Source organism: Oncorhynchus kisutch, linkage group LG10 (genome assembly GCF_002021735.2).
Source record: "Oncorhynchus kisutch isolate 150728-3 linkage group LG10, Okis_V2, whole genome shotgun sequence".
NCBI lineage: Eukaryota > Metazoa > Chordata > Actinopteri > Salmoniformes > Salmonidae > Oncorhynchus > Oncorhynchus kisutch.
In genome coordinates this window covers 54,303,479-54,329,155 of record NC_034183.2, presented here as the reverse complement: position 1 = coordinate 54,329,155, position 25,677 = coordinate 54,303,479, and the positions used below count along the sequence as shown (strand labels likewise).

Genomic DNA, 25,677 nt, shown 5'->3' with positions numbered 1-25,677 from the left:
ATTGGATTAACTGGTTGTTAAGATAACTAAATTGTGTTTTGATGAAGTACTCATTATATTTCGCAGTAAACTTCTATTTTGGATCAATGGCTGTGTGGGGAAAGACGTCTCCAAACAAAATGAACGCACAATGAAAGGTTTTGAATGTAAGACTGGTTGCGTATCAAGTGTTACCAGATTGGTGTATTGTTCTAATAGTTTATCAAATTCAACACATACTTAAGAAAATAGTACCAAAATGATAAATACTGTCGTAGGGGCTGGATTGTGATGTCACATTGACACTGGAGCAGAGAAGATGTTGACAGGGAGGACATTGCAAATAGTGACAATAGGGCTTTTTTAGGCCGGTGGCATTGGGGGGTGGGGGAGGGGGTGAGGATAGGAGAGTGTGTGCTCGCATGAGTGCGTATGTGTGTGTGTGCTTGCCTCCGTGTGCATGCATGTCGGTGTTCGTGCGTGAGTGGGGTCTCTGTGGAGGGAGGTTGCCTGTGGAGCCAAGCATGTGGATGCCCACCCACTCAGCCGCTCGCGGCCCTCGTCACTTCGCATCAATCCACAACCCCTCGATAAAAATAGGACAGCCGTCCTTAAGCTACGTGGAACTGTGGAGAGCGGCATGGGCCGACTCTGGGCCTCTCTGGCTCAGATGAGACTGAGACAGTGCCAGTCTGTTGTCATGCCAGCCACGTTGTCATGTCTCCTTCTCTCTCAAACATACACACGGTTCCATAGCGTCTCAATCTCTCTTGACCTTGTCTTCAGTTATAGCACACAAACAACCATAAGTGTAAACTCAGCAAAAAAAGAAACGTCCCTTTTTCAGGACCCTGTCAAAGATCATTCGTAAAAATCCAAATCACTTGACAGATTTTCATTGTAAAGGGTTTAAACACTGTTTCCCATGCTTGTTCAATGAACCATGAACAATTAATGAACACGCACCTGTGGAACGGTCGTTTTTAGACGGTAGGCAATTAAGGTCACAGTTATGAAAACTTAGGACACTAAAGAGGCCTTTCTACTCACTCTGAAAAACGCAACAGAAAGATGCCCAGGGTCCCTGCTCATCTGCGTGAACGTGCCTTAGGCATGCTGCAAGAAGGCATGAGGACTGCAGATGTGGACAGGGCAATAGATTGCAATGTCCGTACTGTGAGACGCCTAAGACAGAGCTACAGGGAGACAAGACGGACAGCTGATTGTCCTCGCAGTGGCAGACCACGTGTAACAACACCTGCACAGGATCTGTACATCTGAACATCACACCTGCGGGAAAGGTACAGTATGGCAACAACAACTGCCCGGGTTACACCAGGAACGCACAATCCCTCCATCAGTGCTCAGACTGTCCGCAATAGGCATGAGAGAGGCTGGACTGAGGGCTTGTAGGCCTGTTGTAAGGAAGGTCCTCACCAGACATTACCGGCAACAACGTTGCCTATGGGCACAAACCCACCGTCGCTGGACCAGACCGGACTGGCAAAAAGGGCTCTTCACTGACGAGTCGTGGTTTTGTCTCACCAGGGGTGATGGTCGGATTCACGTTTATCGTCTAAGAAATGAGCATTACACCGAAGCCTGTACTCTGGAGAGGGATCGATATGGAGGTGGAGGGTCCATCATGGTCTGGGGCGATGTGTCACAGCATCATTGGACTGAGCTTGTTGTCATTGCAGGCAATCTCAACGCTGTGCGTTATAAGGAAGACATCATCCTCCCACATGTGGTACTCTTCCTGCAGGCTGATCCTGACCTGACCCTCCACCATGACAATGCCACCAGCCATACTGCTGGTTCTGTGTGTGATTTCCTGCAAAACAGGAATGTCAGTGTTCTGCCATGGCCAGCGAAGAGTCCGGATCTCAATCCCATTGAGCACGTCTGGGACCTGTTGGATCGGAGGGTGAGGGCTAGGGCCATTCCCCCCAGAAATGTCCGGGAACTTGGAGGTGCCTAGGTGGAAGAGTGAGGTAACACCTCACAGCAAGAACTGGCAAATCTGGTGCAGTCCATGAGGAGGAGCTGCACTGCAGTACTCAATGCAGCTGGTGGCCACACCAGATACTGACTGTTACTTTTGATTTTGACCCCCCAGGTGCAGCAAAATGCTTGTGTTTCTAGCTCACACTTAACCCTAATTGCTCCAGAGGTGATGTACAATGGTGACCCTGGCTGTGACCCCACTCCCTGCGGGTATCTCAGGGAGAGTTGGGATATGCAAAAAACACATTTCCATTACAGACTGTGTGTAACAGGACAAATATAAGCTCCCCTCAAATTAGTATTATATATATTTATATAGCAAATGCTTTAATCCAAAGTGGCAACAGTCAATGTATTTTAGTGTCACTAATGCCATGCTCTTATGAACTGAGCCACATACATGGCAGTACTCAATGCAGCTGGTGGCCACACCAGATACTGACTGTTACTTTTGAATTTGATCCCCTAGGAAACCCTCCTTAATGTACAGTATTTACAGCTGGGAGGCGTTACTTGTCCCAGTATCAACAGAGAACAGTACTAGTTAGTGTGACTGGGAGCAGAAACTAGTGATCAGGAAACATTGTCCATACATTTAAATGCACAACAATCGTTCAGCATATCCAGGTGATGGTCAAGCATGTGAGATGGTCAAGCATGTGAGATAAGAGATTCTTTTTTTGAAAATATAACCTTTTTTATATACTTGACTAAAAAGTCAGACTATGTCCTATACTCCCACCCAGTGGTGAAAAGTAGAGAATCACATGTTTCACGTCACCTGAGTCAGGGCGGGGGGCTCTCGAATCTCATAGAATACCATGATACAATCTCATAAACATTTTATTATAGGGCTGTGTTGACTACGTCCGATTGATTCACGGATATAATTTAAATGTATCAAGTGGTCACATAATCTCACATAAAGATGTTTAAAGAATTCTAACGTCTACGAACGAATGAATAACATTTCAAATTGATTATGTAGTTGATTAATTACCCCTCCCTAAATGCAATAATGTAATTTATTAATTATTTACTGGCAATCGCTAAAACAATGTACCAGGCAGCAACCATATTCTGCTAAAGTTGTATCTAGCAGGCGATACACGCGGAGAGTTGTAGGGTGTGGATGTGGAAGACCCCGAACGGCCAAGATGGCGGCGTCCATGGCAGATGCCGGGGAGTTTGAGAAGTGGCTGGATGATCGACTAGACTCCTTAGAAGTGGACCAGGAGGTGTATGGAGCTTATATTTTAGGAATACTTCAAGAGGAGGAGAGTGACGAAGAGAAGGAGGACGCACTGCTAGGAATTCTATCTGCGTTTTTGGTAAATATAGCGGGCAGACATGCCATGCTTGCTCCGCGCTAAGTTAGTCAATAGCTGGCTAACGTGCTCAATGGTTACAAGTGAGTGTTAACTACGCTAACTAACAACTGAGTGACTACAATCGATCTGTTCCCATATAACTAACTGGTAACAACGTTAGAGACATGTGCCAATCTACCATTAGCCATATTTGGAGATGGGGGGGGGGGGTTAGGCGAATCAAACCTGAAGTTATCCACACCCTTTCTATTATTAGCCGGTTAGCCCGTTGTTGAGACTTCGGTGGAACTCTCCAGACAAACAGATGGTTCATGACATACAGCAGGGTGGCCAAGCCTCGAGAGCTACTAGGTACCGACCCGTTTGCAGGATTTAGTTGTTTTCACTAATCAGCTGCTCGTCAGGTTCAGTTGAATCAAGTTTGTTAGATCAGGGTTGGAGAAAGCCTACATGCTCAGTAGGCTGCTCCAAAAGTTGGCAACATCTGAGATAGAACATTTATTCTAACTGATGATTCATTGACACCGGGTCCTTCCCATTTGTTCTCAAATGAGAAGGGGTTCACTGCAGCTCAATATGGCCTGTGGGAGTGTCGAAAGAAGTAGTGGCCCTCTTTCAGCATTGGGGAACAATGAGCGCCACATCTATGTCTATGGGCACAAGCACTGTTCATGACACAACTGTTCACCCCTCCTTGTTGAGAGAGAATATGGAAGGTTGAATGTTTGAGAAATGTCTCAACATCAACAGTCTCAACGTCAACAGTGAAGAGGTGACTCCGGGTTGCTGGCCTTATAGGCAGAGTTGTAAAGAAAAAGCCATACCTCAGACTGGCTAATAAAAATAAGGTTTGAGATGGGCAAAAGAACACAGACACTGGACAGAGGAACTCTGCCTAGAAGGCCAGCATCCTGGAGTCGCGTCTTCACTGACGTTGAGACTGGCATTTTGCGGGGACTATTTAATGAAGCTGCCAGTTGAGGACTTGTGAGGCGTAAATAGACACTAATGTACTCTTTTTCAGTTGTGCACCGGGGCCTCCCACTCCTCTTTCTATTCTGGTTAGGGCCAGTTTGCGTTGTTCTGTGAAGGGAGTAATACACAGCGTTATACGAGATCTTCAGTTTCTTGGCAATTTCTTGTATGGAATAGCCTTAATTTCTCAGAACAAGAATAGACTGACGAGTTTCAGAAGAAAGTTCTTTGTTTCTGGCCATTTTGAGCCTGTAATCGAACCCACAAATGCTGATGCTCCAGATACTCAACTAGTCTAAAGAAGGCCACTTTTATTGCTTCTTTAATCAGAACAGTTTTCAGCTGTGCTAACATAATTGCAAAAGGGTTTCTATTTTAAAATGATCAACTTGGATTAGCTAACACAATGTGCTATTGGAACACAGGATTGGTGGTAGCTGATAATGGGTCCTATAAGAGCTCTTTTGTCACTTCCCACTAGCCGGGTTGTGGCAAACTCACCCTCATTATTGTGTGTGTGGGTGTGGGCCGGCTTACAATGATGGCAAAAAAACATTTGAGAGTGCGCTGACCCTGGTGCTAGAGGGGGTACGCAGCTGGAAGTTGAATGTTTGAAGGGGTACGGGACTATAAAACGTTTGAGAACCACTGGGCTAGTTGATCTGGACATTTCTGACAAGTTCTAAATAGTTCTCTAATGTATGTAATGACTGACATGATGAGGAAAACGGATGATGCACTATCCAATTTCAAAATTGCACCTTGTACAATCTACTATTACAACTTTCAAGAGTATGTTGAACGCCAGACTGCCGACCCCTCGCGCCCCCCATAGTTTGGGAACCACTGGGTTAGACAATTTGTTCCAATTTGGCCCGGGAGCCCATTCAATCTAGCCCGGTTGGAGTAAAAATTTTTTTATTTACTTTGGGTTAAACACTCCTGGCCACTCTTGAATGTCTAAAACTAGAAATGATGTATAAATTATAATGGACCTAAACATTTTCTTGTATAGGCTGCTATTCTACTTGAAATAAAATCAGTGGAGGGAATGCTCATGTTAGCTACCACTGTTCACACAACCGTGATACAGCTGCCCTGTCGGAAGCACTTTAGGTCGGCAGGCTGGTCGATACAACACCTGTACAGTGGTCACCGGCTTATTGACTCGTCGTGCAGCCCAATCAGCAACGCAAAATGGTCTTGAGTGGCAACATCTGCCCAATTAAATGATTCACTTTCCATACACCCACTCCTTTCAACACACCCACTCGTCCATACTAAAGTTGCCGTATTGGGCTGCATCTAACCATACTTGTCTCAAGGTAGTGATGTTCAAATTCACTAACTAAATGCATCTCCATACTCCATACACTGTCTTCCATGCACAGGAGGATGAGAAACTTGAAGATGTCTGCAAAGAGATCATTAGTCAGTGGGCTGAGAGCTGTGCCCGGTCGGCAACCAAAAACAAGGAGGATGGTATGAACATAAATCAAAAGCTAGAAACTTAAAAGACAGAACATTGTTCTAGCTGTACTTTCAGACATGAGCTAATAGCCGGAGCAGCCGTTGTATGAATTATGTGTTGAATTTCCTCTCTCTCTGTCTTTAGCTGAGGTACTGGCCATTGCCAATCTGATAGAGAAGCAGGCACAGATTGTGGTGAAACAGAAGGAAGTATCTCAGGAGTCCAGGAAGAGGAAAGAAGCTAAAGAAGCAGTCCTGGCTCAATATGCCAATATCACCGATGATGAGGAATATCCTTGGCTCAATATATTTAAACTATTGTGTACCCCTACAGTTATGCTTTGCCCCTTGTTAAACCTATACAGCTCTAAAGGTCTTAAGTGTTCATTTCTGTAATGTATAATGCAATCACTCCCAAAATGTTCATTTTTATGTGACTGCAGTGAGGAGCACTATTTTTCAAGTTTCCTTGACATCAACACTGAAGCTGAAGAGGAGGAGCAGGCTTTCCCCCCGAGTGGTGATAAATGTATCCTGTCTATGCCTCTTATTGCTCCTCCGATAACTCCTATTGAGGAAAAATGTACTTACTGTGATATGTGGTTGTCCCACCTGGCTATCTTAAGATGAATGCACTAACTGTCTCTGGATAAGTGTCTGCTAAATGACTAAAATGGAATGCAAATGTATTGTTCACTGCATTAAGTAACATTTAACCAGTACTATATTTTTAAAGACCACTTATGGCACCGTCACAGCTTCTTAACCCAGGTAATAGTACATTTTGGTCTGTATTTGTAAAGCGCCTCGGAATAAGAGTGCTGATCCCGGATCGGTGTTGCCTGTTAAATCTTGATTAAATGTATAGGGGAAACCTGATCCTAGATCAGCACTCCTCCTATGATACGTTTTATGAATAGGGGCGCTGGTTTTGCTGTGAAACTCCTTTACTGGTCTCCTCAGCCCTGTTTAAGAACACCAACGTGGAGGAGGTTCTAAGCAGGAAGAAGCAGCAGAGGGACCAGGCTAAGGAAGATTCCCATAAGAAGAAAGAGACGGACAAGATGCAGCGCGAGAAGGATAAACTAGCGAGGCAAGACAGGAAGGACAAGGAGAAGAAACGCACACAGAAAGGGGAACGCAAAAGATGAGAAAAACAAATGACGCTTTGGGACATTGTCACATGAAATGCTTTGTTACTGGACAAAAAAACTGAACTCAACATCTATTTTTACCTATCCCTTATTACCACCCGTACGATTGTAACATGACGTTGTAACAACTTGTCTGGACATTAATTGTTTTAACCAATTACCATTTTAGTTTTCTATAGATTTCAATCATCAAGCTTTATCTAAAGCTGGGAAGCGGTCTATCTATCTACGGTGTGTTCTTTCTCCTCAACTGTGATTAATCAAGTAAATCAGTGACTCTATGAAAAGCCAACTTTAATAGTCTATCTCTACTTGCTATGATCAACCTGCACAAGCTCTTGCCTGTATCTGTCATCCTACCATGTTGAATCTAAAGAGGCCGATGTTTCGGTATCATTGCTGTCCCTGCCTCCTTTTCAATATGCCTCTACTAATGGGGAGACTGCCGGAAAATGAATTGTCATTCAATAGATGTAGCATGCAAGCCTTCACTCTAAAAATGTTTGTCCAGCTTAAGTAATCATTTTCCAAGATAAATGTTTTTAAATGGCATTCAAATGTTCTGCAATTACTATAGGGGATATTGTAGTAAAAGGAAGGGGAAGTGCCCTATGGGATCTTAACTCACTCAGATTGAGGCACTGCTAGTATGTGCCAATGTGTTGCAAATGCTTTTCCTCTTTGGAGACGGGCTCACACTCAAATCATTGTCATATTAAATACATTCAGTTTGGCACCCCGGTCTTCATGTACTGTCTATGCACTCTCTTGTATGAGAATCAGAACAATTGAGGTTGATACTGTATACCTCGTTTATATCATATACAATGTTTGCAGAATGGCAATGGGGTTCATTTGTAACATGTTTTTTGAATAAATAAATGCCATTATAAAGAGCTTTATTGTTCTTTGAATTAATAAAACAGAAACAATTATTGTGAAACATACAATTTCAAACAGGAACATTAAAAATACAGGGGTTTGAACACGTTTGCCACCTGTCTTACGAGTGTGTATTATGTCGTTGATAGTATGTGTCCATCAAACTTCAGTCTGATGTTTTTATGTTTTTGAAATGAGCTGTAAAGCAGCGTGATTAACATTCAGAGAACTAAATTCAAAATAAGAATAACATAAGAGTTAATTAACATCAATGCATGAGCAGTCCAAATTCCTAACCTACTGAGTAGGTAGGTTACAATACACTGACTAGATTATGTTGCATTTCAGGTAAACTGAGGAAGCACAAGGCTTCAAGTTGACGATTGATTGGTATGTTAACATGGAATATGACAGAAAATTGGATCCCATTGCCATATCTACTCAATTTAGGAGGCAATGATCACTTATCCACAATTATTGGTTGTTAAGAAGCATATTAGAGAACTGAATGTCAAATCACATTCGAATAAATAAGTAAAAAAATCAGGAAAACATTCAAATGAATGCCATGTTTTAATAATTATAAATAGTATCTTTAAATTATATTCGGGCTTTCTAAGATTCCCATTATTTTCGATGACCCTAATCACAAAATATTGTTATTTTTGAAGATAAATTATGCCTCAACACATTTCATATTATGAATTACCCTACCCCAAGAGCAACTGTCAAACAAATTGTATTAACATTTGTGGCCACTAAGGTAAATTAAACTCATTTTCCTTGTAATGATTGCAAGGACCCTAGCTCTCAGGTAGGTGACAATACTGTTGAATGTAATACTGTGTATTTTACAGTTATCACCACCACGCAGATAAAAAATATCTGATCAGACTCTGCTCTCTCATGTTCCTAATAGAAGCTTGTTAACAGGGATTTACTGGGGCTGAAGGGATTATGGGGATTCTCAATTCAACAGCATAATAGAATTGTACTGCAATTTAAAATAAATGCACCCCCGGTTATCACATTACATTGTTCTGAACAACCTGCTTTAGGAGAAATTTGAAATAAGACTGATAATCTCAGAAAATAATACATTTCCTGTTTGCTCAAACTGAGGCTACATGCAAGAATTCCTTCTATTCTGTCTAATGTGATCAAAATTTAACCTGGCCTAATGCTCCTCACTGGTCTTGCTCTCAGCAACATCTATAGCATGAACGTGAGTGTCATGTGAACCATAGGGTGGCTCAGTGGCATCAGAACTGGATAAGTGTTCTCCCTGGGCTGGTCTCCTCAGAGGTGCTCTGCTCATCCAGCTTGTCCGTGTTGGACTTGGGTAGGGTCATCTGTAGGGCACACCACAGGGCAGTGCGGGACTTCCTTGTGGTCAAACACAGATCCCTCAGTGCTGTAGCAAGCAGCAGGATATCTAGCAGGAATACAGGCAAAAAAATAAGGCAGCTGTTGCGTAAAGTAATTCAGTAAAAATACTTTAAAGTACTACTTTAGTAGTTTTTGGGGGTATCTGTACATTACTATTTATATTTTTGACAACTTCTACTTTTACATCACCACATTCCTAAAAAATAAAAATAAAGTATATTTTTTACTCCATACATTTTCCCTGACACCCAGAAGTACTTGTTACATTTGGAATGCTTAGCAGGACAGGAAAATGGTCTAATTCACACATATCAAGAGAACATCCCTGGTCATCCCTAATGCTTCTGATCTGGAGGACTCACCGAACACATGCTTTGTTCCTAAATGATGTCTTGATACTTAAGTATATTTAAAACCAAATACTTTTATACTTTTACTCAAGTAGGATTTTACTGGGTGACTTTCACTTTTACTTGAGTCATTTTCTATTAAGGTATCTTTACTTTTACTCATGTATGGCAATTGGGTATTTTTTCAACCACTGGTTTTTAGGCCTCATCATCAGAGCTGACAAATGCTGCTCATCCATAACACGGAAAAGCAAATGTAGAAGATAAGCTCTGTTATTTGCTCTTTCAAGGAAATAAAATATAAAAGTCTCTACAGAATAAAAAATGGCAGCCATATTTCCAGGACAAATCTAAAACAACATTGGAAGACAAGCACAGACAAATGCTTGGGGATTCAGTTGTTCAGAACTAGCTGTGGCTCATTAATGACTTAGTGTTGAGTTACCTCTGTCCTCTCTGAAATGTGCGCTGGCCTGTCTCTGATGGTTTGAAGTGTTGACAAATTCCTCATTGCGTCTGGCCTGGGTAATGTATATAGCCTCGAGGTGTCTGTCCAGCGCTGAACAAATATTGGCATGGAAGGGGAAGCTACGCAGATGCTCCATTTTACCCAGAAGGCTCACCACCTATGATATAAGAGGAAAATCAATTCCATCAATATTTCTTCCAATGTATTTTGAAACACTTGCAGAACTTGATGGGTGTTCATCTAGCCTACAGCAACTGGTATTCATGTATTGGTTTTAATCTACTCTTCTATCAACACTCATGCCAACTTTCATGGAATTAGCCATCATCTAATCCTAAAATTCCAAAGTGGACATTTAACCTCCTAGAGTCGATTCACGCACCGTGCGTCAATCTAAGTAACATAAATAAAAGAAAAATCCCCATTAAAATCTGTCAGTTTAACCTAGAGATTTCTGCATTGGATGAGTCTCTTTCCACCACATCTGCCGATGTAGTACTTCTACATCTGCGTTTGGGCTAGAAACTAATGCTGCACCAAGTGTCATGGGACTCGTCTGTAGGTAACTGGTAGTGTTTTTAAAAAAATTGATGGAAATATGAAGGTAGTTTTGTGCCTACCCAAAAAAAGGGTTGAATATGTGTAAAAAAAAATGTATATATTTCCTGGGCCTTCTTATATCTCCTAGATATAGGACAAACACTTCAAAACCTTGTTTCTTATGATTTATTTTTGATGGTCTTTTTTGCCAATTACAGTGCATTCGGGAAGTATTCAGACCCCTTAACTTTTTCCACATTTTGTTACGCCTTATTCTTTACTCAGTCCTTGTTGAAGCACCTTTGGCAGCGATTACAGCCTTGTGTCTTCTTGGGTATGATGCTACAAGCTTGGCACACCTGTATATGGGGAGTTCTTCTCTGCAGATCCACTCAAACTCTGTCAGGTTGGATGGGGAGTGTTGCTGCACAGCTATTTTCAGGTCTCTCTAGAGATGTTCGATCGGGTTCAAGTCTGGGCTCTGGCTGTGCCACTCAAGCACATTCAGAGACTTCTCCCGAAGCCACTCCTGTGTTGTCTTGGCTGTGTGCTTAGGGTCGTTGTCCTGTTGGAAGGTGAACCTTCGCCCCAGTCTGAGGTCCTGAGCGCTCTGGAGCAAGTTTTCATCAAGGAGCTCTCTATTTTGGTACCCTTCCCCAGATCTGTGCCTCGACACAAGGGTCTGAATACTTATGTAAATAAGGTATTCAACTTTTAATTTTTTTTAAATACATTTTCAAACATTTCCAAAAACCTGTTTCCTCTTTGTCATTATGGGGTATTGTGTATAGATTGATAAGGGACATTTTTCCCCAATCAATTTTAATAAGGCTGTAACGTAACAAAATGTGGAAAAAGTCAATGGATCTGAATACTTTCCGAATGACCTGTATGAATGTGTTATTCAATGCGTTTCTATAGTAGTAAAGGCCAAATTAAATACTTTATCAAATCTTTCAAACTATATATTTTGATACATAAAGGGGTACAAATTCTAAATCAAATAGCTAAATGATCCTTCTTAAAACAATTCCATATGTCAGCTTAGAATCCCCCCCCCAGCTTAGATTTATCAGAATTATTATTTCTCACCGTGGCTTGTTCTCGGATCTGGTCCACGATGAGACGGTCCACTCTGGAAGGGTTAGGTGGGATTTTGGGGAGGGCACTGCTGGTCACCACAGAAATCCGCTTTCCAGGATAACTCATGGTAAGGACGTCCTCTGTCTAAAACACATCATATAAAAAAACACTTAACTCCAACCAGTCAATCCTAGTTCGGGAGACATTCTTACCAAGTATTGTAATGCGGCATAATCAGATAAATAATAAGGATTTCAAGATGATCGCAAGAAACAAAAAACATTCCCACTAAATGAACCACTCATTTTTATTGCTCACCTTCTTCCTCTCCTTCTCCAGGACTCTCCACTGCTCATAGCACTCCTCCAGGTGGAAGTGGAGCTGGCTCATGGGTCCTCCCCGGTTCCTTATTATCCTCAGGGAGCGGAGGCCTCCCATCATCCCTGGGTAGGGGTTCTCTCCGCTGGAGCCCATCATGTCATTGAGGTAAGGGTTGAAAGCTGCAAACTCCCTGTCTGGCAGCAGGTCACACAGGTCCATGGGGGAGATGGAACCGCCGTAGGGGAAGGAGGATCTGGAGTTGAAGCTGGCAGAGTTCAGAGACATGTGGCAGGAGTTCTGTCTGGGGTCATTCACAGCCTGATACATGCAAGGCAGAAAGGTTGGGTTCTTCCCTGCGTTGACTGTGCTGTTTCCTCCGCCGAATCTCTGAGAGCCATACATGTTGCCGAGTAGGTCGAGGTAAGGGTTCTGCAGGAGCCCCTGCTTTTTGTCCCCGTCTCCTGTCATGTGAGTGCTGGTCTGGGGCCTTGTCTTCCCATCCAAGCACTGAGTGGAACAGCCATCAGCCACCAGTCCAGCCATGTGCATCCTGCTTTTGTCCAGCTGCATCTCAAAGTCACTGTCGCTGGCTCCCCTCCTCAGTCCGCCCATGCCCATCCCGACCTGGTTCTGGCCTTCCCTGCTGCTGTGGAGGTTGGGCCCGTCCCCCTGACTGTAGTCCTGGATGCACGGTGGTGGTCCCCTCTGCATCTGGTGGGAGTGCTGAGGTACAAACTCAGACACAGAGTGGGACAGCATCTTGGACGGCCCAGAGGAAAAACAGTTTCCCCTTGGCTGCTGATGCTGCTGCTTGAGTTTGTTCTGCTGGCTATAATGGTTAGAGTACTGGTTCAGACTCAGGCCCGTAGAGAGGGGGTTGCTTCCTTTCTGGACAGCCATCTTGTTTTGGTGAGAAATTGTAGGATTAAAAGACGCTGAGAATGATTTTGGTTGTTGGAAATACTCAACGTGTTGTGGACCAAATCCAGATAAGTCTTTGGAATCAAAGTCTCTCTGTAGTGGCTGTTTGCTCTTCATTCCTCCATCAGTCTCCCTCTGCATGGCTCCATACTCCCCTCCTAGTTCCTTCTTAAACTGCATGGCTTGAGTGCTTTGCCCAGGCATCCTGGTGTTGGAGAGGTTCCTCTGTTCGGCCATGATGTTATCATACTGCATCTGCACACTCTGCCGGTTCTGGGGCTCCCTAACACATGCGTTGTCCTGCTCACCCACCATCAGGGCCTGGATGTTGCTGGCCAGCTTGTTGACCTCTTGCATGGTGTACTGCTTGGTCCTTCTGGGCTTGGCGCTGATCTGGCCTGGGAACTCTCCATAGTAGTGGTCAAAGCACTGGCTGTTTATCTTGCTCTGGGGGCAGAAGGAGGGTGCAGAGGCATCCATGTGGTCAGAAAGAGAGTTCCCAGACCCACAGAACCCTCCAACCTTCTCAGCTGTGTTGTACTCGTGTTTACTCGGCCTCGTGTTTGAACGGTAGGCGTTCCCCACGTTGGGCAGTGGTAGCCCCGGCGGCTTCGGCGGGTCTTGGGTCTGTAGAGAGTATCTAGTGTCCATATCTCCATTGCAGGAAGAGCGAAGCCACTGCTGGTCACTGGTATCAAAGCCGTTGAAACGCTGGTAGAACTCTTCGGAACCTCTGTTCATTGGCTGCCCTTGTGCTTTACTGAAAGACTCAGGGTAAACATGGTTCGGCAGAAAGTTGGACTGCACTTTGGACTCAGACTGGAAGTACTGCTGGCAATCGTCGCTCATTGACTTGGGAGACCAGACAGATTTCAGTTGGGATAATGTCCTAAAAGGAGAGTTGAGAAGTTAGAGGTTAAATACAGTTTTTTAAACACAATTGAAAGTCTCAAAGTCATTACTGGCAAACGTTGCGGTTTCCATTTCCAATTCCCATTAATTTGCCTCCCAACACAATGAAATGAGCTCATATCACTGAAGACAAAAAATACCCTCCTAATGAATAACTTACTCTTCAGTATAGTAACTGTCCATTTGATCAGCCTCCTCCAAGATATTTGACACCAGCCCATAGAGATCAGCTTCACTTCCACAGTCATTTCCATCTGGGAGATTCCTCGGAGATTTAAAACATAAGCATTTCAAAAGACGTGAAAAAGAAGACCATTTACATTTCAAATAGAGTGGGACACACAGTATATGACAAAGTCCAGTGGTTATTAGAAGTTCAACTGAATGTCAAATGGACAGTGTGTTCATGAACACCTTGTGTCTTCAAATCACCTCTATGATTTCAGTACAATTAATTAGAATAAACAAAAATGCAACATGCAAAAATTTCTACGATTTTACTGAGCTACAGTTCATATAAGGAAATCAGTCCATTTAAATAAATGCCTTCATAATAAATGCCTTAAATCTATGGATTTCACATGACTGGGAATACAGATATGCATCTGTTGGTCACAGATACTGTACCATAAAAAATGTAGGGTAGTGGATCAGAAAACCAGTCTGTATTTGGTGTGACCACCATTTGCTTCATGCAGTGCGACACATCTCCTTCGCACAATTCCAGGAAGTCGAAAATGTCCCAGTTCTTCCATGGCCTGCATACTCACCAGACATGTCACCCATTGAGCATGTTTGGGATTCTCTGTTGTTTGTGACCTGTGGAATGTTGTCCCATTACTCTTCAATGGCTGTGCGAAGTTTTTGCATATTGGCAGGAACTGGAAGACACTGTCATACACATCGATCCAGAGAATCCCAAACATGCTCAATGGGTGACATGTCTGGTGAGTATGCAGGCCATGGAAGAACTGGGACATTTTCGACTTCCTGGAATTGTGTACAGATCCTTGCAATATGGAGCCGTGCATTATCACGCTGAAACCTGAGGTGATGGCTTCGAATGAATGGCACAAAAAAGGATTTAGTCACGGTATCTCTTTGCATTCAAATTGCCATTGATAAAATAAAATTGTGTTTGTTGTCTGTAGCTTATGCCTGCCCATACCATAACAGCAGTGTTGTAAAGTCCTTAAGTAAAAATACTTTAAAGTACTACTTAAGCCATTTTTTGTACTTTAATGTTAATATTTTTGACTACTTTTACTTTTACTTCAATACATTTCTAAAGAAAATGTTGTACTTTTAACTCCATACATTTTCCCTGACACCCAAAAGTACTTGTTACATTTTGAATGCTTAGCAGGACAGAACATGGTCAAATTCACACACTTATCAAGAGGACATCCCTGGTCATCTCTACTACCTCTGATCTGGCGGACTCACTAAACACAAATACTTTGTTTGTAAATGATGTCAGAGTGTTAGAGTGCGCTCCTGGCTATCTGTAAATAAATACAAAACATGAAAATTGTGCCTACTGGTTTGCTTAATATAAGTAATTAGAAAAGATTCATACTACTTTTGATACTTAAATACATTTACTTTTGATACTTAAGTATACTTACCTCCAAATACTTTTAGACTTTTACTCAAGTAGTATTTTACTGGGTGACTTTCACTTTTACTTGAGTCATTTTCTATTAAGGTATCTTTACTTTTACTAAAGTATGACAATTGGGTACTTTTTCCACCACTGCCATAACCCCACCGCCACCATGGGGCACTCTGTTCACAACATTGACATCAGCAAACCACTTGCCCACACAATGCCATACACGTGGTCTGCGGTTGTGAGGCCAGTTGGAGTTACTGCCAAATTCTCTAAAACGACAGAGTATGGTACAGAAATTAACATTAAATTCTCTGGCAACAGCTCGGGTGGACATTCCTGCAGTCAGCACACTAATTGCACGCTCCCTCAAAACTTGAGACACCTGTGGCATTGTGTTTCTCCTGGCAACGGAGAAATGCTCACTAAAAGGGATATAAACACATTTGAGGCCGAAATTTAAGAGACATAAGCTTTTTGTGCATATGGACAATTTCTGTGGTCTTTTATTTCAGCTGATGAAACATGGAACCAACACTTTACATGCTGCGTTTATATTTTTGTTCAGTATAAATTAAGACTTGGTCTTCCTTTTCCCAATACATTCTTCAGACTGTCAATGATAAATACTGGTATGACAAAACACAGTATGGACCAGGTCAGTATACAATTCTGAGAGTTGCATTAGAAATAGTTAGTTTAGTTACCTGCTTTTAACATTGTTCTGGGTGCAATTCATGAGTTGGTATGGATCATCCTGTGCCGACCAGGGTGTGTAGGACATGGGAGGTTCTTCTGACAGTGAGAAATCGGGTAATGGGATGTAAGGATGCAATAGCCTTTCGGTGTCCGCAATTCCACAGGTCTACGAGACAATAAAAAAGGAAATTCATGAACCCTAGTGAAAACATCAGCCAGTCACTGGTGAGAGATGAGAGATAGCATTCTGATTCCGTTTAGCCTACAATAGACAATTCATACCTAATACTAACAAAACACTAGCTACTTATTATAAACCATTAATAAACACACCACTTGAATTATTTATCAACTATAGCGTACATTGTAATGAACTGCAGTCTAGAAAAGTAAAACACTTCTTTTGAATGTCTCACCTGATGCTTATTTGAGGAAAAGAATGAGTCTGAACCTGATGATGCACTCTGGAATCGATCAAACGCCATTCTCACTCCTCTTGAACTTGCACTTATTCTATTCTTCACTGCATTATTAAACTAAACATTACAAAGATATTCATACAAACATTCAACAGAACAATACAGTTTCATTGACTAGCTATCTTGATTATTAGATATACAGCTAGCAGGGTAATAACATATTGTTTTGCACATGGCTAACTCGGCCCAAGTCATATTGTAATTAAATGTACGTTAGCTAGCAACAGTAGCGAACGTTAACTAGCTAAGTTACAAAGATAGAAAGAAGGATGCTCAGCAGGTGTCTAGCTAGCTAAACCCGAAACACCCAAAACAAACAACTTTTATGAGTTCAATCGACAACCTATTCTGAATGACACAGTAATAACAGACAGTTTCACTTTTGTCCTAAGTTAGCGTTTGTGTCCCTTGTCTCCCTCAGTCACACGGTTTATGTCTAATTTAACTAAATGTAGCTAGTCAACTGGGCTAGCTAGCTAGCTTACCTCCATAAATTCACTTGTAAACGTTTCTGTAGGAAATTTCCCCAGGTGAAATTGTTCACGATTTAAAAATCTAGCTTTTCTAAAAAATAAAAAAAATGAATTACATCAAACGGACTTTAAACAATGACAGGGGAAATCACTAGTACACTGCGGCTAGCTACAGAAGTATTGATCTCGAGCTTGCCAGTTGCTCTTCTCGCTTTTATAAAGTAGCGTCACGAGCAAGACCTTCAGCGGACATCTCACTCAAGACCTTCAGCGGACATCTCACTCAAGATCTTCAGCGGACATCTCACTCAAGACCTTCAGCGGACATCTCACTCAAGACCTTCAGCGGACATCTCACTCAAGATCTTCAGCGGACATCTCACTCAAGACCTTCAGCGGACATCTCACTCAAGACCTTCAGCGGACATCTCACTCAAGATCTTCAGCGGACATCTCACTCAAGACCTTCAGCGGACATCTCACTCAAGACCTTCAGCGGACATCTCACTCAAGAGTTTTCACAACAACTCCCCGCGAATAACATGCTCTTCTTTTATCACTGACTGTCTCAAAGGTGATGATTGGTCCATAAGAAGCTTTTTCACCCAATGGGTTCCAATAGGGATTGGACACATAAAGGGCATAGCAACCAATCATTTTCATAAGATTAAAATATGGGGGAATCCTATTTGACTATCAATGAGGGACTACAGTGCCTTGCGAAAGTATTCGGCCCCCTTGAACTTTGCGACCTTTTGCCACATTTCAGGCTTCAAACATAAAGATATAAAACTGTATTTTTTTTGTGAAGAATCAACAACAAGTGGGACACAATCATGAAGTGGAACGACATTTATTGGATATTTCAAACTTTTTTAACAAATCAAAAACTGAAAAATTGGGCGTGCAAAATTATTCAGCCCCTTTACTTTCAGTGCAGCAAACTCTCTCCAGAAGTTCAGTGAGGATCTCTGAATGATCCAATGTTGACCTAAATGACTAATGATGATAAATACAATCCACCTGTGTGTAATCAAGTCTCCGTATAAATGCACCTGCACTGTGATAGTCTCAGAGGTCCGTTAAAAGCGCAGAGAGCATCATGAAGAACAAGGAACACACCAGGCAGGTCCGAGATACTGTTGTGAAGAAGTTTAAAGCCGGATTTGGATACAAAAAGATTTCCCAAGCTTTAAACATCCCAAGGAGCACTGTGCAAGCGATAATATTGAAATGGAAGGAGTATCAGACCACTGCAAATCTACCAAGACCTGGCCGTCCCTCTAAACTTTCAGCTCATACAAGGAGAAGACTGATCAGAGATGCAGCCAAGACGCCCATGATCACTCTGGATGAACTGCAGAGATCTACAGCTGAGGTGGGAGACTCTGTCCATAGGACAACAATCAGTCGTATATTGCACAAATCTGGCCTTTATGGAAGAGTGGCAAGAAGAAAGCTATTTCTTAAAGATATCCATAAAAGTGTTGTTTAAAGTTTGCCACAAGCCACCTGGGAGACACACCAAACATGTGGAAGATGGTGCTCTGGTCAGATGAAACCAAAATTGAACTTTTTGGCAACAATGCAAAACGTTATGTTTGGCGTAAAAGCAACACAGCTCATCACCCTGAACACACCATCCCCACTGTCAAATATGGTGGTGGCAGCATCATGGTTTGGGCCTGCTTTTCTTCAGCAAGGACAGGGAAGATGGTTAAAATTGATGGGAAGATGGATGGAGCCAAATACAGGACCATTCTGGAAGAAAACCTGATGGAGTCTGCAAAAGACCTGAGACTGGGACGGAGATTTGTCTTCCAACAAGACAATGATCCAAAACATAAAGCAAAATCTACAATGGAATGGTTCAAAAATAAACATATCCAGGTGTTAGAATGGCCAAGTCAAAGTCCAGACCTGAATCCAATCGAGAATCTGTGGAAAGAACTGAAAACTGCTGTTCACAAATGCTCTCCATCCAACCTCACTGAGCTCGAGCTGTTTTGCAAGGAGGAATGGGAAAAAAATTCAGTCTCTCGATGTGCAAAACTGATAGAGACATACCCGCGACTTACAGCTGTAATCGCAGCAAAAGGTGGCGCTACAAAGTATTAACTTAAGGGGGCTGAATAATTTTGCACGCCCAATTTTTCAGTTTTTGATTTGTTAAAAAAGTTTGAAATATCCAATAAATGTCGTTCCACTTCATGATTGTGTCCCACTTGTTGTTGATTCTTCACAAAATAATACAGTTTTATATCTTTATGTTTGAAGCCTGAAATGTGGCAAAAGGTCGCAAAGTTCAAGGGGGCCGAATACTTTCGCAAGGCACTGTATATCATGAGGCTTTTTCATGCATATTGAAGGATTTTTGTTAAACATGTATTGCTCTTCTTGAATCATTTTCGTGGAACTTTTAAAAAAATAAGTAAACGTGTGGTCGGCTACATCATAGTAAAGTATACAATCCTGTGTTACATTAAATACTAATAACTAAGTCATAGCAAAAATAGTGCTTAGTCATGTCCAGCGCCTCAATTTATTCAACCAAATATGGATAAACGTCCCTTGTACAAGTCGTTGGAGACTGGATGAAATACCAGAGTCCCATAACAGCAGCAAGATTTGTGACCTGTTGCCAGGAACAAACACCATTGTAAATACAACCCATATTTATGCTTATTTATGTTCTCTTTTGTACTTTAACCATTTCTACATTGTTACAACATAATATGACATTTGTAATGTCTTTATTCTTTTGGAACTTCTGTGAGTGGAATGTTTACTGTTCATATTTATTGTTTATTTCACTTTTGTATATTATCTACCTCACTTGCTTTGGCAATGTTAACATATGTTTCCCATGCCAATAAAGCCTCTTGAACTGAATTGACTGGACATCTTTGGTTACAAGTGTTGCAAATGCATTGTCCTACAATACCCACAAGATGTCGCTATGTCTATATATTTTTTTGCTTTGGCCAGATAGATAGATAGATAGATAGATATGCCACAAGAAAAGGGGAACCAGTGAAGAACAAACACCATTGTAAATGCAACCCATATTTATGCTTATTTATTTTCCCTTGTGTTCTTTAACCATTTGTACATTGTTACATATATCTATATAAGTATAATGTATAATATGACATTTGTAATGTCTTTATTGTTTTGAAATTTCTGTATGTGTAATGTTTACTGTTCATTTTTATTGTTTATTTCACTTTTGTATATTATCTACCTCACTTGCTTTGGCAATGTTAACACATGTTTCCCATGCCAATAAAGCCCCTTGAATTGAGTAGATAGATGGAGGGAGAGAGAGAGAGAGAGAGAGAGAGAGAGAGAGAGAGAGAGAGAGAGAGAGAGAGAGAGAGAGAGAGAGAGAGAGAGAGATAGACCGACAGACCGACAGACAGACAGACAGACAGACATTGCTTCAATTCAGCCACAAGAGCGTTAGTGAGGTCAGGCACTGATGTTGGGCGATTAGGCCTGGCTCGCTATCGGCATTCCAATTCATCCCAAAGGTGTTCGATGCGGTTGAGGTCAGGGATATGTGCAGGCCAGTCAAGTTCTTCCACACTGATCTTGACAAACAATTTCTGTGTGGACCTCGCTTTGTGCACAGGGGCATTGTCATGCTGAAACAGGAAAGGGCCTTCCCCAAACTGTTGCCTCAAAGTTGGAAGCACAGAATCTCGAGAATGACAATGTATGCTGTAGCGTTAAGATTCCCCTGCCCGAACCATGAAAAACAACCCCAGACCATTATTCCTCCTCCACCAAACTTTACTGTTGACACTGTGCATTGTGGAAGGTAGTGTTCTCCTGGCATCCGCCAAATCCAGATTCATCCGTCGAACTGCCAGATGGTTAACCGTGCTTCATCACTCCAGAGAATACAGGTTGTAGCAACCTCATGATGGGTACAGGGAAATTAGAGTATCATGTAGCAACCTAAATCTATCGATGTTACATTGAACAGGGTGAATGGAATATGAATGGCAGTTATCCAATATGCTGTAATAGAAATAAGGCCATGTCCATTAAAAAAAACACCCTCCCTCCTCTTAAACGTCACCAACCGCCACTGCCCTTCATAGAATGGTGAGGATGGCCCAGCACATCACTGGGGGTGAGCTCCCAGCCATCCAGGACATACATGCCAGGGGGTGTCTGAGAAAGACCCAGCCAACCGAGACATGGACTCCCCCTGACGAAAAAAGATTGCAGTTATTCACGGTTGTATAACTGTAGTTAGAATGCAGAATAACTGCAGGATGCTGCAAATACTGTGTCCAATATAACGCAATTGTTTTTACTGCAGGCATTATGCAGTGTAACTGCAGTTACAGTGCAATCACTGCGTCCAGAATACCACAGTCGACTGCAGTTACTGCACTTTTACTGCAATTTCAAAACCACTCTCTTTTTTTGGTAAGGGCCTAAAGCAGCTTCTATCCCCTGGCCATACATGGCTAACTATTACTTCTCTCCCTCTCCCACAGACTATCCACACTGACTCTAAGCCCATCCACAGGTCTCTACCCACTCTGACACACACACCTTCACTGTCACTTTTACTCACACACACACACACACACACACACACACACACACACACACACACACACACACACACACACACACACACACACACACACACACACACACACACACACACACACACACACACCCTCACAGCCGCACTGCTGCTAAATTATTATTAATTCGATGTATTACTACCATTATGCTGCAGTTCATTGTTCATTGATTATTGATTGCATCCCCATTAATATCGTCCAATTGATCCTGCTACTGGTCACTATTAATCCTGATTACGTGTTGATATTACCATTAGTATATTACCATAGTATTTAAATATTCCTGCTATCAGTCACTTTTCAGCCCAGTTTACACTGCTATATTGTTTATTGTTATTAACATTATTACTATTTATCCAGCTACCAATCACTTTTGCCTCATCTATGCCTGCCTACGTGTACATATCACGAAAAATAACATTTGAAACCTAATTCATATATAGATAGATACAAACATAGATATTTGCACATCTTGGCGTTGTGAGCGAGGCTACACTACAGTATGGTTCATTCAGGGGATGCATACTGTACTGAAGTTACTCAGACTCTCCCAAGTTGATACTGCTCTGCAATTCCATTGGCTAGCAAAACACTGGGAAGGGGTGGGAATCTGTTTCTAGAGCCCCCTTATCCCCATCCCTCCTCCTCCCGACTTTACTTTCAAACCAACCACAGAAAGTTGCAGTGGGGGACTTGAAACTGTCTGATTGGGCCATGCAAGTTGCACAAAGGAAAAGTCAAGCAGCCTCTTGTAGGCGAACAAACAGCAACAGTTATTCGCTCACCGGGACTACTGCAGAAGTTGTATAAATTATTCCGTTATTTATAGCCAAAATTCCGATGCTTACAGAATATAAAAAGTATCTGTAAATGGCATGACTTTATCAGGTTAAATTGAGGAGATTTTTTTATTGATCAGCTCACAATGAAAATGGATTTTCAAACGAGTTGTGTGACTTTTTTCGCACTGATCATGCCGTCAATGATGGTATCAGCGCAAGGGGATAATGGCATTGCTTTCCCGGACCACGGATTTTGCCAGCCTATTTCAATCCCACTATGCACGGACATCGCCTACAATCAAACTATCATGCCCAATCTGGTGGGACATTACAATCAAGAGGACGCAGGACTGGAGGTGCACCAGTTTTACCCCTTGGTAAAGGTACAGTGCTCGCCGGAACTTAAATTCTTCCTATGTTCAATGTATGCGCCTGTTTGTACAGTTTTGGAAAAGGCCATTCCACCCTGTCGCTCAATTTGCGAGAGGGCAAAGCACGGCTGCGAGGCGCTAATGAATAAATTCGGGTTCCAGTGGCCAGAACGCCTCCGGTGCGAGAATTTCCCCGTGCTTGGAGACGGGCACATTTGCGTGGGTCAGAATGAATCTACTGCCACTGCCCCGCCCGTACACATGCCAGTCCCTGGAACCCCTGGCGTCCATGTCTACTCCACATCAGACAGGCCTTTCCGCTGTCCATCTGTGCTCAAAGTCCCCACTTATCTGAATTATTCGTTTCTGGGGGAGCTGGATTGTGGAGCACCATGTGAACACTCCAGGAGCAGTGGAGGCTACATGTTTTTCAATGACAAAGAGATTTATTTTGCACGCATATGGATCCTCATCTGGTCGTCTCTGTGCTGTGCCTCCACCCTATTCACCGTCACCACCTACCTAGTGGACATGCAGCGCTTCAAGTACCCGGAGAGGCCCATCATCTTCCTCTCTGGGTGCTACACCATGGTCTCCATAGCCTATATCGCTGGCTACTTCCTGGGGGACAAGGTGGTGTGCAATGACAGCTTCACCCCAGACGGATATAAGACCATAGTCCAGGGGACCAAGAAGGAGGGCTGCACCATCCTCTTCATGATGCTGTATTTCTTCAGCATGGCCAGCTCCATCTGGTGGGTCATCCTCTCCCTCACCTGGTTCCTGGCAGCTGGGATGAAGTGGGGGCACGAGGCTATTGAGGCCAACTCCCAGTACTTCCACCTGGCAGCCTGGGCTGTGCCCGCCGTGAAGACCATTAGCATCCTGGCCATGGGGCAGATCGAGGGGGACGTGCTCAGTGGGGTGTGCTTTGTGGGCCTCAACAGCCTGAACCCCATACGGGGCTTTGTCCTGGCCCCCCTCTTCATCTACCTCTTCATCGGTACCTCCTTCCTCCTGGCCGGCTTCGTGTCCCTGTTCCGCATCCGCACTATCATGAAGCACGACGGCACCAAGACGGAGAAGCTGGAGCGCCTGATGGTGCGCATCGGGGTGTTCAGCGTGCTCTACACCGTCCCCGCCACCATCGTCATCGCCTGCTTCTTCTACGAGCAGGCCTTCCGCCACCACTGGGAGAGAAGCTGGGTCAGCCGTAACTGTAAAGGCTTAGCCATCCCCTGCCCCATGCAGTACACCCCCCGCATGACACCCGACTTCACCGTCTACATGATCAAGTACCTGATGACCCTCATAGTGGGCATCACCTCCGGGTTCTGGATCTGGTCTGGCAAGACACTCCACTCCTGGCGCAAGTTCTATACCAGACTTTCAAATGGTAGGCATGGAGAGACCACTGTCTAGGGAGGGAGGCCAAAACATGGGACTTGTTTTTGGACATTCATTTGGATGTTTTATAGTGTGTTTTTCTCCCTCCTATTTGTTTACTCACTGTCAGAGACTCAGTGGTACTTTTATACATTGATCATCAGATACTGTCAGTATTTTCATGGAACGTTGACACAATTTGTAAGAAGTCAAATATTGCATGCCAAAATCAAGCTTTAGGGGGGGGGGGGGGGGGGGGGGTCTTGACCAAAGAACAAACTGTTGCTCACCTGAAGAATGGCCAAAACCTCAGAATGAACAAACAACAAAGGTGTTCAGTGGATGCCATGTGCTGAAGTGCTCTCTCTCCTCCCCCACTCTGTTCCTACTCCTTTTTTTAAGTTACCAGCCATAAAAACTCTCCAGTGTGAGTGAGAATCCAGCTGGGAATACAGTGAGCGGGGGAAGGAAGGAGGCCTGAAAGGACAGGCGGCCATTTTAAGAATGTGTGAGATGTAATTAAATGCAACTGTAAATAGGAATTGTAAAATATAAAATTATATATTTGTATTTAAAGAAAGGACATGTTTTGTTTTGTCTTCCGACAGCCGTAGTGCCTGGTTAACTCTAGCACCCCTTCTGAAAGGAGCCATAGACACACTGTCTCTTAGTGCTGTTTTCACTGGCAGTATGACACATACACATTTGAAGTTTCTCCTGTCAAACCCAGATCTGTAATCATTTTCCTTCTGATCTATCAGATCAGGGAAGCTGGGTTGTAGTAAAGGCAGTCTTTGGCTGTGCACATTTTCCCTAGCTTAGCCCTTCTCCTTCCTCTCGTCTCCCCCCACCAATTAAATCCCTTGGAGCTGAGCTGAGCAGCAAGAGAAGCTGGGTGGTAGGGGTGAAGACAAGGCTGCAAGGACACTGGTCATGTCTCCAGGGGGGGGGAAAGCTAGCCCTAATTGTCAGTACTATACTCCATTACCAAAAAAGTCACACCAAAAAGATCCACTTCTGGAGACTGTGTTGCTCAAACTGTTCAAATAATTATCTAGGAAAACAAAAAAGTATTTTGACAAAACAGAATCAAAGAAGAATGTGGTATTTTAATGTTGTGATGTGAAAAGTGGTGTGAATCTGTCAACCACAAATGTATCTCACATGAATTGCTGGGAGGGAAGGGGATGGGAAGGTGACGACAAAATAAAAGACACATGATTAGATTTTTTTTTTGGTATTGCTGTGTGTGTGTGTCCTGTGTTGTCTTGACTAGCAGGATTATTTTCTTGATCTTGTCTATTTCGTTTGTCTTTTGAATTGAAAAGGGATTTCGTTACCACGACATTACGCCTCAGGATGTGCTAATATCATAGTTATAGTATGGAAATGTTAACAATACAAATGTGGTCACTGTCTGAAAGTGAGGGTTTGTCGAGGGTTGGAAAAGGGGGTCCCTGTTACCATATTGTTCTGTACTAC

General features: G+C 42.9%; 3 protein-coding genes across 3 annotated transcripts; 2 read left to right on the top strand and 1 right to left on the bottom strand.

Annotated features, from left to right (window-relative positions):
• Window positions 1-3,098: 3,098 nt before the first annotated feature.
• On the top strand, window positions 3,099-7,812 carry LOC109898436 (coiled-coil domain-containing protein 43). The gene is made up of 5 exons (XM_020493404.2): window positions 3,099-3,317; window positions 5,684-5,774; window positions 5,908-6,052; window positions 6,245-6,291; window positions 6,726-7,812. The coding sequence occupies exons 1-5, from the start codon at window positions 3,144-3,146 to the stop codon at window positions 6,911-6,913; spliced, it is 645 nt and encodes a 214-aa protein (XP_020348993.1). The 5' UTR covers window positions 3,099-3,143; the 3' UTR covers window positions 6,914-7,812.
• An 89-nt stretch (window positions 7,813-7,901) lies between these two features.
• Window positions 7,902-17,553, bottom strand: LOC109898435 (meiosis-specific coiled-coil domain-containing protein MEIOC-like). The gene is made up of 8 exons (XM_020493401.2): window positions 17,059-17,553; window positions 16,511-16,630; window positions 16,103-16,260; window positions 13,944-14,048; window positions 11,948-13,760; window positions 11,639-11,773; window positions 9,983-10,163; window positions 7,902-9,233 (listed from the first exon to the last, which is right to left on the bottom strand). Exons 1-8 carry the CDS (start codon window positions 17,062-17,064, stop codon window positions 9,061-9,063), a joined length of 2,691 nt encoding a protein of 896 aa, XP_020348990.1. The 5' UTR covers window positions 17,065-17,553; the 3' UTR covers window positions 7,902-9,060.
• A 4,781-nt stretch (window positions 17,554-22,334) lies between these two features.
• Window positions 22,335-25,427, top strand: LOC109898434 (frizzled-2-like). The gene has a single exon (XM_031834032.1). The coding sequence runs from the start codon at window positions 22,582-22,584 to the stop codon at window positions 24,229-24,231; it is 1,650 nt and encodes a 549-aa protein (XP_031689892.1). The 5' UTR covers window positions 22,335-22,581; the 3' UTR covers window positions 24,232-25,427.
• Window positions 25,428-25,677: the final 250 nt, after the last annotated feature.

Bases quoted from the DNA above. Each gene is read 5' to 3' on its own strand.
- LOC109898436 (XM_020493404.2), top strand. From the start codon at position 3,144: ATGGCGGCGTCCATGGCAGATGCCGGGGAGTTTGAGAAGTGGCTGGAT. The intron at 3,318-5,683 runs GTAAATATAGCG...TTCCATGCACAG, and splicing joins GAATTCTATCTGCGTTTTTG to GAGGATGAGAAACTTGAAGA. The intron at 6,053-6,244 runs ATATCCTTGGCT...TGACATCAACAC, and splicing joins AATATCACCGATGATGAGGA to TGAAGCTGAAGAGGAGGAGC.
- LOC109898435 (XM_020493401.2), bottom strand. The intron at 16,261-16,510 runs GTGAGACATTCA...ATTGTCTCGTAG, and splicing joins TTTCCTCAAATAAGCATCAG to ACCTGTGGAATTGCGGACAC. The intron at 13,761-13,943 runs GTAAGTTATTCA...CTCTCCTTTTAG, and splicing joins GACAGTTACTATACTGAAGA to GACATTATCCCAACTGAAAT.
- LOC109898434 (XM_031834032.1), top strand. From the start codon at position 22,582: ATGAAAATGGATTTTCAAACGAGTTGTGTGACTTTTTTCGCACTGATC.